The sequence below is a fragment of the Sinohyriopsis cumingii genome, chromosome 11, assembly GCF_028554795.1.
Source record: "Sinohyriopsis cumingii isolate HCF-2022 chromosome 11, ASM2855479v2, whole genome shotgun sequence".
Classification (NCBI taxonomy): Eukaryota; Metazoa; Mollusca; class Bivalvia; order Unionida; family Unionidae; genus Sinohyriopsis; species Sinohyriopsis cumingii.
The window spans coordinates 60,921,761-60,937,788 of NC_142971.1; the positions used below are offsets into that span (position 1 = coordinate 60,921,761).

Below are 16,028 nucleotides of genomic sequence, written 5' to 3' on the forward strand. Positions count from 1 at the left end.
GGAAAGATTATCAAGTCCCATATAAAAAAACCTGTATTTACGTCAACATGTGTGTTGACAATGATGTGTTTATGTTAACATGCATGCTGATATTGCTGCATTTATGTCAGCTTGTGTGTTGATACTGACATATTTATGTCAACATGTGTTGATACTGGTATATTTATGTCAAACGTGTATTGAGTTTCATGACTATAATATGTATTGAGACTCAGGACTATAATATGTATTGAGATTCATGACTATAATATGTATTGAGATTCATGATGTATTGAGATTCATGATGTATTTATGTCAGCATGTGTTGATACTGGCATATTTATGTCAACATGCTGATATTGATGTATTTATATCAGCTTGTGTGTTGATACTGATGTATTTATGTCAACATGTGTACTGATACTGGTACATTTATGTCAACATGTGTATTGATATTGATTTATATCACGTCTGCTGATAATAATGTATTTATGTCATACTATATAATGATACTGATGTATTTATGTCAAAATGTATGTTGTAAAGATGTATTTATGTCAACAGGGGTATATTCATGTATTTATGTGAATATTTGTGTTGATACTGATGAATTTACGTCATCATGTGTATTGATACTGCAGATGTATTTGTCACCATGTGTATTGATACTGATGTATTTGTCAGCACATGTATTTATACTGATGTATTTATGTCAGCACATGTATTGATACTGCAGATATATGTCAACATGTGTATTGATACTGCAGATATATTTATGTCAACATGTGTGTTGATACTGCAAATGCATTTATGTCAACATGTGTATTGATACTGATAATGTATTTATGTCAACATGTGTATTGATACTGATGTATTTATGTCAACATGTGGTTTGATATTGATGTATTTCTGTCAGCATGTGTATTATTATTGATGAATTTATGTCAGCATGTGTATTGATAATGATGTATTTATGTCAGCATGTGTACTGATACTGATGTATTTCTGTCAGTATTGATATTGATGTATTTATGTCAGCATGTGTATTGATAGTGATGTATTTATGTCAGCATGTGTACTGATACTGATGTATTTCTGTCAGTATTGATATTGATGTATTTATGTCAGCATGTGTATCGATAATGATGTATTTATGTCAGCATGTGTACTGATACTGATGTATTTCTGTCAGTATTGATATTGATGTATTTATGTCAGCATGTGTATTGATAGTGATGTATTTATGTCAGCATGTGTACTGATACTGATGCTTGATGATTTAAATGATAAACAAATGCTCATATAAATATATCCTGACCCTCTACATTCCACTTTTATCCCTCCCACATTCCACTCTTATCCCAATGGTATACATGACTTTAAAATTGTTAAATAAGCTCATAACAAAAATGATTTCCAACATGCATAAGTTTCATGTCTATAATATGTATCAAGTTTCATGACTATAATATGTATCAAGTTAGTTTCATGACTATAATATGTATCAAGTTGCATGACTATAATATGTAATGAGTTTCATTTCTATAATATGTATCAAGTTTCATGACTATAATATGTATCAAGTTCCATGACTATAATATGTAACGAGTTTCATTTCTATAATATGTATCAAGTTCCATGACTATAATATGTAACGAGTTTCATTTCTATAATATGTATCAAGTTTCATGACTATAATATGTATCAAGTTTCATGTCTATAATATGTATCAAGTTCCATTTCTATAATATGTATCAAGTTTCATGACTATAATATGTATCAAGTTAGTTTCATGACTATAATATGTATCAAGTTCCACGACTATAATATGTAACGAGTTTCATTTCTATAATATGTATCAAGTTCCACGACTATAATATGTAACGAGTTTCATTTCTATAATATGTATCAAGTTCCACGACTATAATATGTATCGAGTTTCATTTCTATAATATGTATCAAGTTTCATGATTATAATATGTATCAAGTTTCATGACTATAATATGTATCGAGTTTCATTTCTATAATATGTATTGAGATTCATGACTATAATATGTACTGAGTTTCATGACTTTCATATGTATCAAGTTTCATGACTATAATATGTATCGACTTTCATTTCTATAATATGTATTGAGATTCATGACTATAATATGTATTGAGATTCATGACTACAATATGTATCAAATTCCATGACTATAATATGTATCGAGTTTCAGGACTATAAAATGTATTGAGTTTCATTACTATAATATGTATCAAGTTCTGTGACTGTAATATGTATTGAGCTCTATGACTACAATATGTATTGCATTTCATGACTATATGTATTGAGATTCACAACTATAATATGTATTGAGTTTCATGACTACAATATGTATTGGGACTCATGACTATAATATGTATTGAGTTTCATGACTATACTATGTATTGAGATTTATGACTAAAATGTATTGAGTTCCATGACTATAATATGTATCGAGTTTAATGACTACAATATATATTGAGATACTTGACTATAATATGTAGAGATTCATGACTATATGTATTGATTCATGATTATAATATGTATTGAGTTTCATGACTATAATATGTATCAAGATTCATGACTATGATATGTATTGAGATTCATGACTACAATATGTATCGAGATTCATTCAGAGAACAAGAGTCCTCTGAAGGGACTGATACTCTACTGGATGAAAAGAACCTCAGGGAATTCAAGGTAAGATCATTTCATCCCCTTAAGGTAATTCATGGTAAGATCATTTCATCCCCTTAAGGGAATTCAAGGTAAGATCATTTCATCCCCTTAAGGGAATTCAAGGTAAGATCATTTCATCCCCTTAAGGGAATTCAAGGTAAGATCATTTCATCCCTGTAACTGCTGAATGTTAAGCTATCTCTGTAAATATGTGCATCTTCAAGTCATGACTATAATGTTTACCAAACAAGACAAAAAAGGTGGTGGTGGGGGGGGGGAAAAGAAAACATGGAAATAGTAATCAAAATTAAATTTATGCATGGATTACAGCAAACAGTGTCAAAAGATTGTGAGTAATATTTATGCCTATCTGTATTATGCCTCACACTTACGGGCTAAGACTGATTCTGACATGCCCAGGGAGGTGAAGGATTTTATTGAACGATGCTCTCCATGGAAAGGATGAGGTATGTCCTTATTATCACGTTCATCTTTGAACTTTTCAGAGAATTTTCCCTTACAGCGTGTATCTTCTTCTGACAGGAAGATGTATTTAGGCTTTTTTTGTATGGGTTTCTTTCTTTTAAGGATAATCTGACTGTTAAGACCATTACTGGGATCAGGTTCTGGAGTTAGATTTTCTTTGTCAGTGTCAACCTTCTCTTCATCTGTCTCATTGATTTGGTCAGTTTGCCCATATCTCTTCCATTTGTGGTAGTCTGGCTCAGAGTTGTCCTGCAGTTAATGAAATTGATTATTAAACTATCTATCAAAGAGAACATGGAACTCATAAAGCCAAAACTATTTTTCAAAGATAACATGAAATAGATAAAGCCCAACTATCTATTAAAGATAACATGAAACAGATAAAGCCCAACTATCTATTAAAGATAACATGAAACAGATAAAGCCCAACTATCTATCAAAGATAACATGGAAATGATAAAGCCCAACTATCTATCAAAGATAACATGAAACAGATAAAGCCCAACTATCTATTAAAGATAACATGAAACAGATAAAGCCCAACTATCTATCAAAGATAACATGGAACTGATAAAGCCCAACTATCTATCAAAGATAACATGAAACAGATAAAGCCCAAATATCTATCAAAGATAATATGAAACAGATAAAGCCCAACTATCTATCAAAGATAACATGGAACTGATAAAGCACAACTATCTATCAAAGATAACATGAAACTGATAAAGCCCAACTATCTATCAAAGATAACATGAAATAGATAAAGCCCAACTATCTATCAAAGATAACATGAAATAGATAAAGCCCAACTATCTATCAAAGATAACATGAAACTGATAAAGCCGAAACTATCTATCAAAGATAATATGAAATAGATAAAGCAAAACTATCTATCAAAGATAACATGAAACTGATAAAGCCCAACTATCTATCAAAGATAACATGGAACTGTTAAAGCCAAAACTTTTTTCAAACATAACATGAAACAGATAAGGCCCAACTATCTATCAAAGATAACATGGAACAGATAAAGCTGAAACTACCTTTCAAAGATAATATGAAACAGATAAAGCCCAACTATCTATCAAAGATAACATGGAACTGTTAAAGCCGAAACTTTTTTCAAACATAACATGAAACAGATAAGGCCCAACTATCTATCAAAGATAACATGGAACAGATAAAGCCGAAACTATCTATCAAAGATAATATGAAATAGATAAATGCCTAAGATAATTGTTGATTTTTAATGGTCCATTCAACACAGTCATGCCAAGGAAATAGGAGCTAAGTGACTCTCTGGCCAGGCTTTAAATATGTATACTAACAAAAATATATTTTGTACTTCTGAAAACTCAAGTGGAGAATATGCAGGAACAACATTACTGTCATAGAAATGTTCACCATGTAAACATTCTTGGCTTTTACAAAGATGGGTTGTGTTGCATGGAATATTAATTTAATATTAATTTCTTTGATGAATACTGAACATATATTTAAGTCATTAATTTGAACTTGGTGATTTTTCTATTTTTGTTGTTGCTTTCTTTAATTTGTTTGCAATGAAATTTGCATTTTATGCTGTAGTACTCTGAAAAATAAATCATTAAAAAAGTTTGAAACTGAAAATCAGAAACGAAGATCAATCAACTGGACCACAGTAAAGTTCATATACATTACCATGTGACCTTGCATCAAACATATTACATTACAGTTCATACACATTACCATATGATGTTGCTTCAACCAGATGACAGTACAGTTCATACACATTACATATGACCTTGCTTCAACCAGACCACAGTACAGTTCATACACATTACCATACGATGTTGCTTCAACCAGACCACAGTACAGTTCATACACATTACCATATAATGTTGCTTCAACCAGACGACAGTACAGTTCATACACATTACATATGATCTTGCTTCAACCAGACGACAGTACAGTTCATACACATTACCATATGATGCTGCTTCAACCAGACGACAGTACAGTTCATACACATTACCATATGATGTTGCTTCAACCAGACGACATTACAGTTCATACACATTACATATGATCTTGTTTCAACCAGACGACAGTACAGTTCATACACATTACATATGACTTTGCTTCAACCAGACGACAGTACAGTTCATACACATTACATATGATCTTGCTTCAAGCAGACTACAGTACAGTTCATAAACATTACCATGACATTGCTTGAACCAGACCACAGTACAGCTGATATGTTGCTTCAACCAGACGACAGTACAGTTCATACACATTACATATGACCTTGCTTCAACCAGATGACAGTACAGTTCATACACATTACATATGACCATGCTTCAACCAGACCACAGTACAGTTCATACACATTACATATGACATTGCTTCAACCAGACCACAGTACAGTTCATACACATTACATTGCTTCAACCAGATGACAGTACAGTTCATACACATTACATATGACATTGCTTCAACCAGACGACAGTACAGTTCATACACATTACATATGACTTTGCTTCAACCAGACGACAGTATAGTTCATACACATTACCATATGACCTTTGCTTCAACCAGACGACAGTACAGTTCATACACATTACATATGACATTGCTTCAACCAGACGACATTACAGTTCATACACATTACATATGACTTTGCTTCAACCAGACCACAGTACAGTTCATACACATTACATATGACCTTGCTTCAACCAGACCACAGTACAGTTCATACACATTACATATGACTTTGCTTCAACCAGATGACAGTACAGTTCATACACATTACCGTATGACCATGCTTCAACCAACCACAGTACAGTTCATACTAAATAATTTATACTAAAACATCTTGCTCTTACTAAGACTGGTAATAGTATACAGAAAAAGATAAGTTATCTGAAGTTACCAATAATTGGACTGTTGACTGGTACATATTTAGGCCAAATTACAAGGATCTTTGATGCTAAAAATTATTTATTTCCTTGCTTCTTCCTAAATTTCATCCAGTTTTTATCACATCAAGACTATGATCATACCAAACTTTTGTGCAAAAAATGAAAATTCTAAAGCTGAGAAATCCTCCTGAGTGCTAAACACTCAGCTTTACAGCTTTACTAATATATAACTGAATTAGATAAGTTATCATGCAAACAAACATTTAATGGAACAAGTCTCTAAAGGAATTTGTCCTTAAAATAATTTTCTTGTTTTTGTTGTTGTTGGGCAGGTATGATTCTCATAACCAGTTTTGTTTTGCTCACTGATGTTCACAACCTTTCTCTCATCTTGTATGTACATTTATCCTACTGTACCTTTCTCTCACCCTGTATGTACTTGACTGTATCTTTATGTACATTCCATCACCCTGTGGTACATGTATCTTTATGTATCTTTCCATCACCCTGTGGTACATGTATTTTGATGTACATGCATCCTTATGTACCTTTACGGCATCACCTGGTTTACTTTTAATATTACAGAAAAAGTCTGCAACATGTATTTTTCTCAATGTGGTAGATTCCTAGAAACATAGATCTGAACTTGTTTTTGGCAATTCAAAATAAGTTGCTTTTTGCTTTACAGAAAAGTGATATGTTCTTAAACATTTATTTTCTCATTATCTGTATAAAAAAAAGTGACTAATACTCCAATGAGAGAGAGAGACTCACAGATTCCAGATTCATCCAGGATGGGATGTATTCCTTGATAGATCGGATAACCTGCCCCTCCACAAACTCTGGAAAAGGGTTGTTGTGCACCAGCAAGCTCGTCCTGTCCTCATTTGTTTTGGAGGCTCGGTACATAATCTGTGTTTTGAAGCACATGTTGTTGGCCTGTTGAGATTTCCGTGTGTCTGTCAAACGGTCTATTTCAGGAATCTACAAGAGTCAAAATAAAGCTGCAAGTAATGATTCGTAATCAGAAATTAGACATTTATGAACTTAAGTCTCATTTAGAACAATAGTGCATAAAATACTGAAATCACGTTGAACAGAAAATATGTTCAATATATGCCTTTGAATGTACCTTAAAAGGGAAATTGAACTTAATCATCTAATAGTACAGGAGGCAGAACGACAAGTTAAACACTAATGTTCTAACTTCTTGCATTTAGGAAAGAACCTAGAGTTTTATTATTACAAAAATGCTCTTCATTTTATTTTCCAGAAATAATATATGAAAATCTTTTGAGAAAGTACAGAATATCATATAATAATATTTTCTGCTATTAAGCTTCAAAAGGAAACAATGCTATAATTATTTCACACTGACTCTCTTCCATACTCCTTTCAGGATTATCCTAGGCTGGTTGCATATTGTTGAGAATTACAACCTGCAACCACTCTGCTAGATCAATACAGCCATAATTTAACTCTCTGCAATACTAACACATTTATATTGTCATATGAACCTTGGTTAGTTGGTTTGATCAGCAATTCAAAAATGCATGCAATGTAAGTTAGATGTCAACCTGAATGTTACCAATATTATGCAAATTAACATGTCACACTTGCATCTATTATGTAAATTAACATGTCACACTTGCATCTATTATGTAAATTAACATGTCACACTTGCATAGCATGATGCAGCATTCAAATGTTCAGGATTAGTAAGCATTTGGTGTTAAAATGTTTTAACTGCATTTATTAATATCAAATTACAGCAACGATTCAATGTAACTTGCATAAGCTGATGTCATAGATGCACATTTATTGCATGTAATGTGATAAAAATACAGCAATGATTGACTGCAACCTGCATAAGCTGATGTTACACATATTTACTCATTGTATATATATTGATTTAAAACTACAGACATGGTTGGCTGCAACCTGCCTAAGCTTATCTCATACATTTGTACATATCAGGGACTGCAGTGGTGGTGGAAGTGGTCATTGGAATTCTGGTGTTTGGATATAATGGTGGGACTGGTCATTAGGATACAGTGGTGGTGGAAGTGGTCACTGGAATTCAGGTGTTTGGATACAGTGGTGGTGGAAGTGAGCATTGGAATTCAGGTGTTTGGATACAGTGGTGGGAGTGGTCATTGGGATACAGTGGTGGTGGAAGTGTTCACTGGAATGCAGGTGTTTGGATACAGTGGTGGTGGAAGTGAGCATTGTAATTCAGGTGTTTGGATACAGTGGTGAGAGTGGTCATTGGGATACAGTGGTGGTGCAAATGAGCATTGGAATTCAGGTGTTTGGATACAGTGGTGGGCATGATCATTGGGATACAGTGGTGGTGGAAGTGAGCATTGGAATTCAGGTGTTTGGATACAGTGGTGGTGGAAGTGGTCATTGGAATTCAGTGGAGGAGATGATAGAGCAACAACTGACAAGATGTATCTACATGTTGGAATCACAGTAGTTGAGTGGTTAACATGCCAGATTTGTAACAAAAAGGGCACAAGTTGGAATCCAACTATTGGATCAGCATAGGTCAGCTACCATGGTTGTCCCATGGCAAGGGACTGAACTCCAAATGCTTGGCACTAAATAAACTACTTGTATTGCTGTGCACCAAAACATCAAAAACCAAATCAAACCATATTCACCATAAATGCTACACTGAACTCCAAAAAGTGTTTGTCAAACCAGACCTAGAGATTCCAGTCTTGACCAATCTTTATCTTCAAGGGAAAATTCATAGAAAAAACGTTTCCCAGCTAACTATGACGAAATCAGATTTTAAATATCCATATGAGGTGAGAAATGTGAGATACATGCATGGCAACCAAATATACGCAAGGAATTGTTTTCTATTGATAAAGCTTTTCACAATTACAAATATCGTGTAAATTTACAAACAAATAACAAACTTTATCGTAGATACGAAATATAGGATTTAAAATCAAGGCTGTTCCACATCATTTGAAACCCTTTCCAGTAAGATTACAGTGTTCTTACATCATTTGAAACCCTTTCCAAGGAGATGAAAGTGTTCGTAGCATTCCTATGATGCATTAGATCTGCACTGGCAACCAGCACAAATTACGCACTGCACAAGTGATGCATGTTATATGAAGTAATTGGTGCGCAATAATGATGGTGTACAATTTCACAAATTACAAAAGTGGTAATAGTGTGAGAAACTGCTGACAAAGCAAAGCTTTAACACTATTATTAAGTGCATTTTTATTCACCATCAACTTCTGTCCAACAAAACAAACAAAGCATTTGAAACGTGTCAAGCCATTGTGAAGTCTGGAGTATCTAATCCTCTAATTTTCTGTCAAATGCGCATTATTTCCCCTTTTTTCAGATGGTGGCATCAAATTATTTCAGAAATTGAATGCACATTAATCAAGACTTCTACAACAATTTGTCAACTGCAATGCTATCATTTATCCTTCTAGTCCATAAGTCCTTTATTTCTAGTCATAATGACCTTTTTATTGCCTTAATTATATATATTTGCACATTTTTTAAAATGATGAAAACTAATACATTTGTCCTGATAGAGAAGCTTTAAAAACATGTTTAAAAAATCCACTAAAATTTTTGACATCTTCCATATCAAATGCTTTGTGTTTGTTGGACATTGATCATGCTTTTACTAACGTCATCCTCAGCGTAATACATTCTCCTGACTGGTTGTCTGCTTTGTTGCAGGGATTCACGGGCAAATGCCCCATATGTGTCCTAGAAACATTTCAGACATAGAAACCTGATAAAAATTATTAGGCAACATTAATTTGAAGACACCTTTTTAAAAAAGTACTTATAAATACAATCAATGTCAAGTAAATAATATAATAATAATAATAATAATAATAATAATAATAATGCTTTATTTATAGAGGGTGACTCATTCTCCCTTGAGGCCCTCTTAAGGAGAGTATAACAATGCAAATTATTTGAAGATAGCAATAATTACTGTTTATTTTAACATGTTTAGTATTAAAATACCAAATTCCATTATATATTAGACACACATACATGGTCATGTTATCTCTTCTTAAATACTCTAATATTTTCAGCAAATTTTACATGTAGTGAAAGCTTGTTCCACAGAACTATACCAGAGTATTGGAAGCTCTTTTTAAATTGCTCTTTTCTTGGTTTTGGTGCTAGAAGGTTTCCATGTGATATTGATCTCAACTGGTATTGTGTTGAAAAAGGCCTGAATAAGTCCTGAAGATACTCTGGTGCAGTTCCATGTAGACATTTATATAAAAGAACTGCAGTCAAGGAAAGCATTCCCAGTCATATGTCCATTATCCATTTCCTTCAGCCAAAGATCAATTAATTTGGTAAGTTCTGTTTGGCACGAGTGGTACTTTCTAAATCCTGATTGTGCTTTATGAAATAGAGAGTATGCTTCAAAAAATGTACAGACCTGAATCTCTACTTGCTTTTCAAATAATTTTGACAATACAGGTAGAATTGATATTGGTCTGTAATTCCCTGGATTGTCCTTTTCTCCTTTCTTAAAGATAGGTGTAACCTTTGCACATTTCAGTGTTTCTGGAAAATTACCACTCATTATACTAAATTTATGATATGTGTTAATGACTTTGTTATTACTGGTGCAGCAATTTTAAGAATTCATAAACCAATACCATCCAATCCAGAGGATTTTTTTAATATTCACCTTAAACAGCATATCATAAACATCAGCTTCACTAACATTAGCTATTAAAAAATAATTATCATCAGGAATTTTAGCTCTTCTAAATGATAGAAGAGCATCAAGTTCAATTGGGATGTTTGTCTGGTTCTGAATACTGTTACTGGAGATGCTATGAAGAAATTGAAATTGTTGAACATTTCCGCAATGTCTTGTACAGATGTTGCATATCCTCATTTGGCTTAAGCCTAGGGGTGAAAAAAACTGTTCTTGGGTAGGTTCAGCTCTTTTAGATGTCTCCACAATGTCTTAGTACTCTTACTTTCATCAATAGCCTGTTTATAGTTGTTCTCTTTTGATCTATCAATCAGGTGCTTAGTTTTATTCCTCCACTTTCTAAAGCTTTTCATGTCTTTTTCTTGTGGAAATTATCTCTTAGGTGCCTAGCCTCATTGATCTCAGGGGTAATCCACTTGGGTGTAATTTGGTGTTCAACCCTTTTTGTTTTAATTGGGGCATGCTTGTCTAAGGCTGCATGGCACATCCAATACCATTTGTGTAAGGCAGTGTTGACATCAGATATATTGCAGACTGATTGGAAGGGTTTACAAACTAAATCATTTAAGTACATTGATTGGGCAAGGCTTACTTCAATCCAGATACTTTCTACCCCAATAGTCTCTAGATCAACCAGTCTGTTATAGCTAATGGAACTGTCTACATAAAGAATACCCCCAGCCCCCGATGGATTCCCCATCTTTTCTTTCAAAGTTGAACCCCTGTATTTGGAGTGCCAAATCATCAGTATCATCAGAAAGAAAGGTTTCACATAGACCCAGAATACTGAATGATCGTGTTTGCTGTATTATTAACATAATCTCATTCAGTTTAGGAAGGATGTGTTGAATATTTAGGTTGATTGCTTGTAGACCTCTTTGGAGGAGACCAACTACAATGTCAATTTTGAACAGATTTTCAGACAAGGTAGAATGCAATGTATTGTTTTTAGACTTGACAGATTTCTTTTCATCACCTTGATTATTTACATGTACACATGAAGAAGATAACATACATGATCCATCTGTTGTACCATGGCCACATGCAGTGGATGCATGAGAATGTTCAATATAAGACTGATTTACATACCTACAAGAAGACATTAATATATTAGACACCTGAAGAGCCTCTCAGGGAGAAGTAACTTGAACAGTATCACATAGTTGTTTACATGTTAATAAGTTGCACTGTGTACACAAATCAGTTAGTGCCTGAAACCTGTTTATAGAATTATAATTATTATATTGAAAAGTATACATATAATCTAATGTATTTTGTTGCTGGATATGTATTGCCTAGGCCTGTACATCATAATGCCTTCTATGTATTGGTATGTGCATGACTTTTGCTTATGTCGTAGTTTGTTACAGACAACATGGCAAAGAATCTGGTTTCCATGTCAGGCACTGGTGTGTTACATGACCGTGCTCTCCACAATACAAGCAATTTTCTGACTCATCCCTAACCCCTTTTATAAGTCTTATGTACTGGTCTACATTTTTAACGAGCAGACAGTGCCTCTGTTGTACAAGTGGATTCAGTCTCACTGGTATAATTGTTGGTTCACTTGATTGTCTTTGAAGAAGGTTCTGAACTACAGAACACAGAGTATTTGGAAATGTTCACACTGTACTCAGGGTATCATGTAGTGGAGTCATAAGTCCATCCCTTTTTGGTGGGAGACCTGAGACGATTATTTTACACTCTGTGTTTTTGGACCTGATGGCACACAACTTCATAATCATCCTCAATGCCCTTCAAAGACTGGCCATTACTGAAATCATTGCCACCAATGAGAAGAATTACAGTATGATACGGTGACATATCCATTTCCAATATTTTTTCTGCAATATTATTAATAGTTGCACCTCTTTGGTTTTTTACGTAAGTTTTATATAATCCTCTTGTTTTTACTCCTTTGATTATTGATGATCCTATGAGAAGTGATAAGTATTTAACTATGTTGCTGATCTTGACAAGTGGCGGATTCAGATGCATTGCTTGGACTTCTTGATTTCCATGACTAGACTGACTGAGGGTTTGGTGACTTTAGTATTTATATTTATGTACAATGACTCAACTAGATATCTCTGCCATGTTTTGCTTATGTGTATGTACAATGACTCAACTAGATATCTCTGCTGTTTTATGTACGTGTTTGTACAATGACTCCACAAGATATCTCTGCCATGTTTTATCTATGTGTATGTACAATGACTCAACAAGATATCTCTGCCATGTTTTATCTATATGTATGTTCAATTACTCAACTAGATATCTCTGCCATGTTTTTATCTATGAGTATGCTCAATGACTCAACTAGATATCTCTGCCATGTTTTACTTATGTGGAGAAGCCAGAGATCTATCTTTCCACGTTGAATCCTTGAACTCTAAATTTATGCCAGGAAAGATAAAATGTATCAATTAATTAAATAATTAACAGACTGCATATGAAAAGAGAAGAGATTATAACATATAACATCTGAAAAGAGAAGAGACTGTAACAGATCCCAAGTCACTGCTAAAAACATTGCAATAAATACCCACAAATCAGAAACTTTAGAAGGCAATTCAGGATTATGCAAATATGAAAATAAAAATAAAAAAATAAACCAAAGGACAATCACTAGTAACAAAAAATATGTAATATTAACCCTAACTGAGACAGCATACAGGCCCTGCCTCAAAAGATGGTGTAGATAACAATTTCTACAAACTAGTGACTTATTAGGAAAAAGTTATTTCATCAGCATAGGTATTTGTTTTAAACAGGTTTAAGTAAACACAATAAACAAAGAATACTACATGTGCGTATTTTCCAAGTGGGCAGAAAGAATAAGTTGTCTAATAAGGTGTAGGAATACGTAGAGGCTGTCAGGCTAATATGTATATTCCTATGACGTATCAAATGAGTTCTTTCTTTGGACTCGGAACAAAGCACCTGCATGGTTTTGTGTTTATTACATATCCCTTTTTTATTCACACATTCTTTTCAATTTTGTTAATGTATACCGGTACTTAAAGTTTTTTTTAGGCATTTGGCATTTTATAAAAGATATTGTACAACCCTATGAAAAATTCCATTGTGATATTTATAAAAACCCAGAATAGGCCTAGATGTACTCTGCACAGTTGCATGATCGGCCTGTATGCATTGCTGATATGGTGATTTGCTCTTTGGCTTTGAAATTTAAAAGAAAATTAATGGGGCAAATGATTGTAATTAAACTGCAGTCACAGGCAAGTGGGATTTTTCCTTGCTTCTTAAATGGAACATGTTTTTAGACCAGTAAGCGACCTTTTTTCTTACACCCTACTTACTGAATTGACACACACTTCAAAGCAAATTTCAGATATAACAGTAAGTAGCCCATTAATTTACAAAACTCTTAATTTTATGATGCAATGAACATGCAATAATTGAAAAATACAATTGTTATCATAATAAAAGATTCTGTCTTTTTCTAACATGCAGGCTAGATTTTTAATAATCATTTGGATTTATTTTAACAAGAAAATTCTAAAAATATTGTACTGTTTTCTTCTCTGTTCTACTTGAACAGTCACAAGAATTTAAAATGTAAAGAAACGTACAATTTCCAGCTTGTGCCCTAGTGATGAAAAAGTCTCAACAACATTGTAACAAGATGAAATTCTTTAAAATGTATGAAATAGTTAAAACAGATGCTCCTCTCTGTGATACATGTAACTTTATGTTGCAAATGTTTGTCAGTTTTATCCTCAGATTTACTAGACCGCTCTAGTGGTAAGAGTATCTGCCTCTGATGTGGGAGGTCGCAGGTTTGATCCCCAGCCGATCATACGCAAGACTTATAAAAATGGTACTGCTGGGTGATCAGCATTAGGAAGCTAGTGTTAGGACTGGTCGGCCTGGTGTCAGGATAATGTGACTGGGTTGGACATCATGCTACAAGTCTGCCCCAGTGCTAGACATCACTAGCTGCCACACTAATGACATTGTAGTGATATGACTGAAAAACTGTTAAAAGCTACACACACAGAGATTTACTAAATGAAAATGTTTTGATTCCTCAGTAATATGATTGACATTGCGGAATGTCTCTTCTGTCAGTCATCATTGCTGCAACTGGGAATGAGATCAACGAGTGAACGGTTCAGAAGTTTTTGTTCCTTGATTTCTTAGACCTTTTTTGTATAATGTCATTTCACCCAGAATTCAACACTTTGTGGTAATTAGCAAACTGATTTGAAGATCAAGTGTAGTCATAGTTACTGTCCCTGAATTATCTGTTTATAGCTGTGTTGTCAGTATCAAATGGTGTAGTCATAGTAACTGTCCCTGAATTATCTGTTTACAGCTGTGTTGTCAGTATCAACTGGTGTAGTCATAGTTACTGTCCCTGAATTATCTGTTTACAGCTGTGTTGTCAGTATTAGGTGTATATGGTTCATGGTACAAACCACAGGTTTCATTACAGTGACAAGATAGGAACCAATTTAAGTGTCCAATTAAACAGGGGTAAAGTTTTCTCTCCAAATGTAGGGGCATTTCTAACCGTGCCTTGAATCTTGATTCCCTGAGTCTTTCTTATTTTGTCTGGATTTATAACGCTTTCAATGCAAGATTTCTCTCCCAAAGAAGTCTTCCCCTCTGTCATGTTTTGTGTCACTTTGCACACCAGCTTCATCTCAAAACTCAATGTTAAACATTCCGTCCAAAATATTGTTGTCAATCTCAACTAACTAAAATTTCCCAGTAGTAGATACCAAGAAATGCCCATAAACCCCTTGACACTATAATGGTATTCCCCTTTTATCCTCTGTGTCAAAAGCGACCATTTTCACCCAGTATGAATCCATTTCTTAGAATTTAAAAAACAAATTTTTTTAATAGTTTAAAATGTATAGTAATAAACCATTCCTGATATTTTATAAGTACACTATTAATGAATATTTCATGTTGTAAAAGTAGTTACCGGCTGCATGTGTGATACTGAAAAGTTAGGTGTGCGATATGGAATTACAGACTGAACATCTGTATGACATGCCAGATAAGCAATGTAAGATTAAATGGTAAGAAATAAATATTTATACAGAATCTTTAAAAAAATTCATTTCATATAAAAATTTTGAAATCAGTTTATTCATTTTTATTTGATTTGATGAGCTTTAGCCAGCTAGAGTGAAAAATTACAAAATGAAATATGCAAAAAATAACCAAGGTTTGATGGGCA

At 33.6% G+C, this 16,028-nt stretch overlaps 1 protein-coding gene across 4 annotated transcripts in view; it reads right to left on the reverse strand.

The window, feature by feature from the left end:
• Window positions 1-16,028, reverse strand: part of LOC149788544 (uncharacterized) — a 176,941-nt gene that overhangs the window by 4,522 nt on the left and 156,391 nt on the right. For 2 of the 4 annotated variants that reach the window (XM_089974569.1, XM_089974568.1), the window contains 3 exons: window positions 9,745-9,825; window positions 6,847-7,056; window positions 3,076-3,418 (listed from right to left, as the gene is read on the reverse strand). In XM_089974569.1, the coding sequence (XP_089830695.1) occupies window positions 3,076-3,418; window positions 6,847-7,056; window positions 9,745-9,825 (634 nt within the window). The remainder of the gene's footprint in view (window positions 1-3,075; window positions 3,419-6,846; window positions 7,057-9,744; window positions 9,826-16,028) is intronic. The other 2 variants (XM_089974571.1, XM_089974570.1) reach the window with 1 other exon arrangement.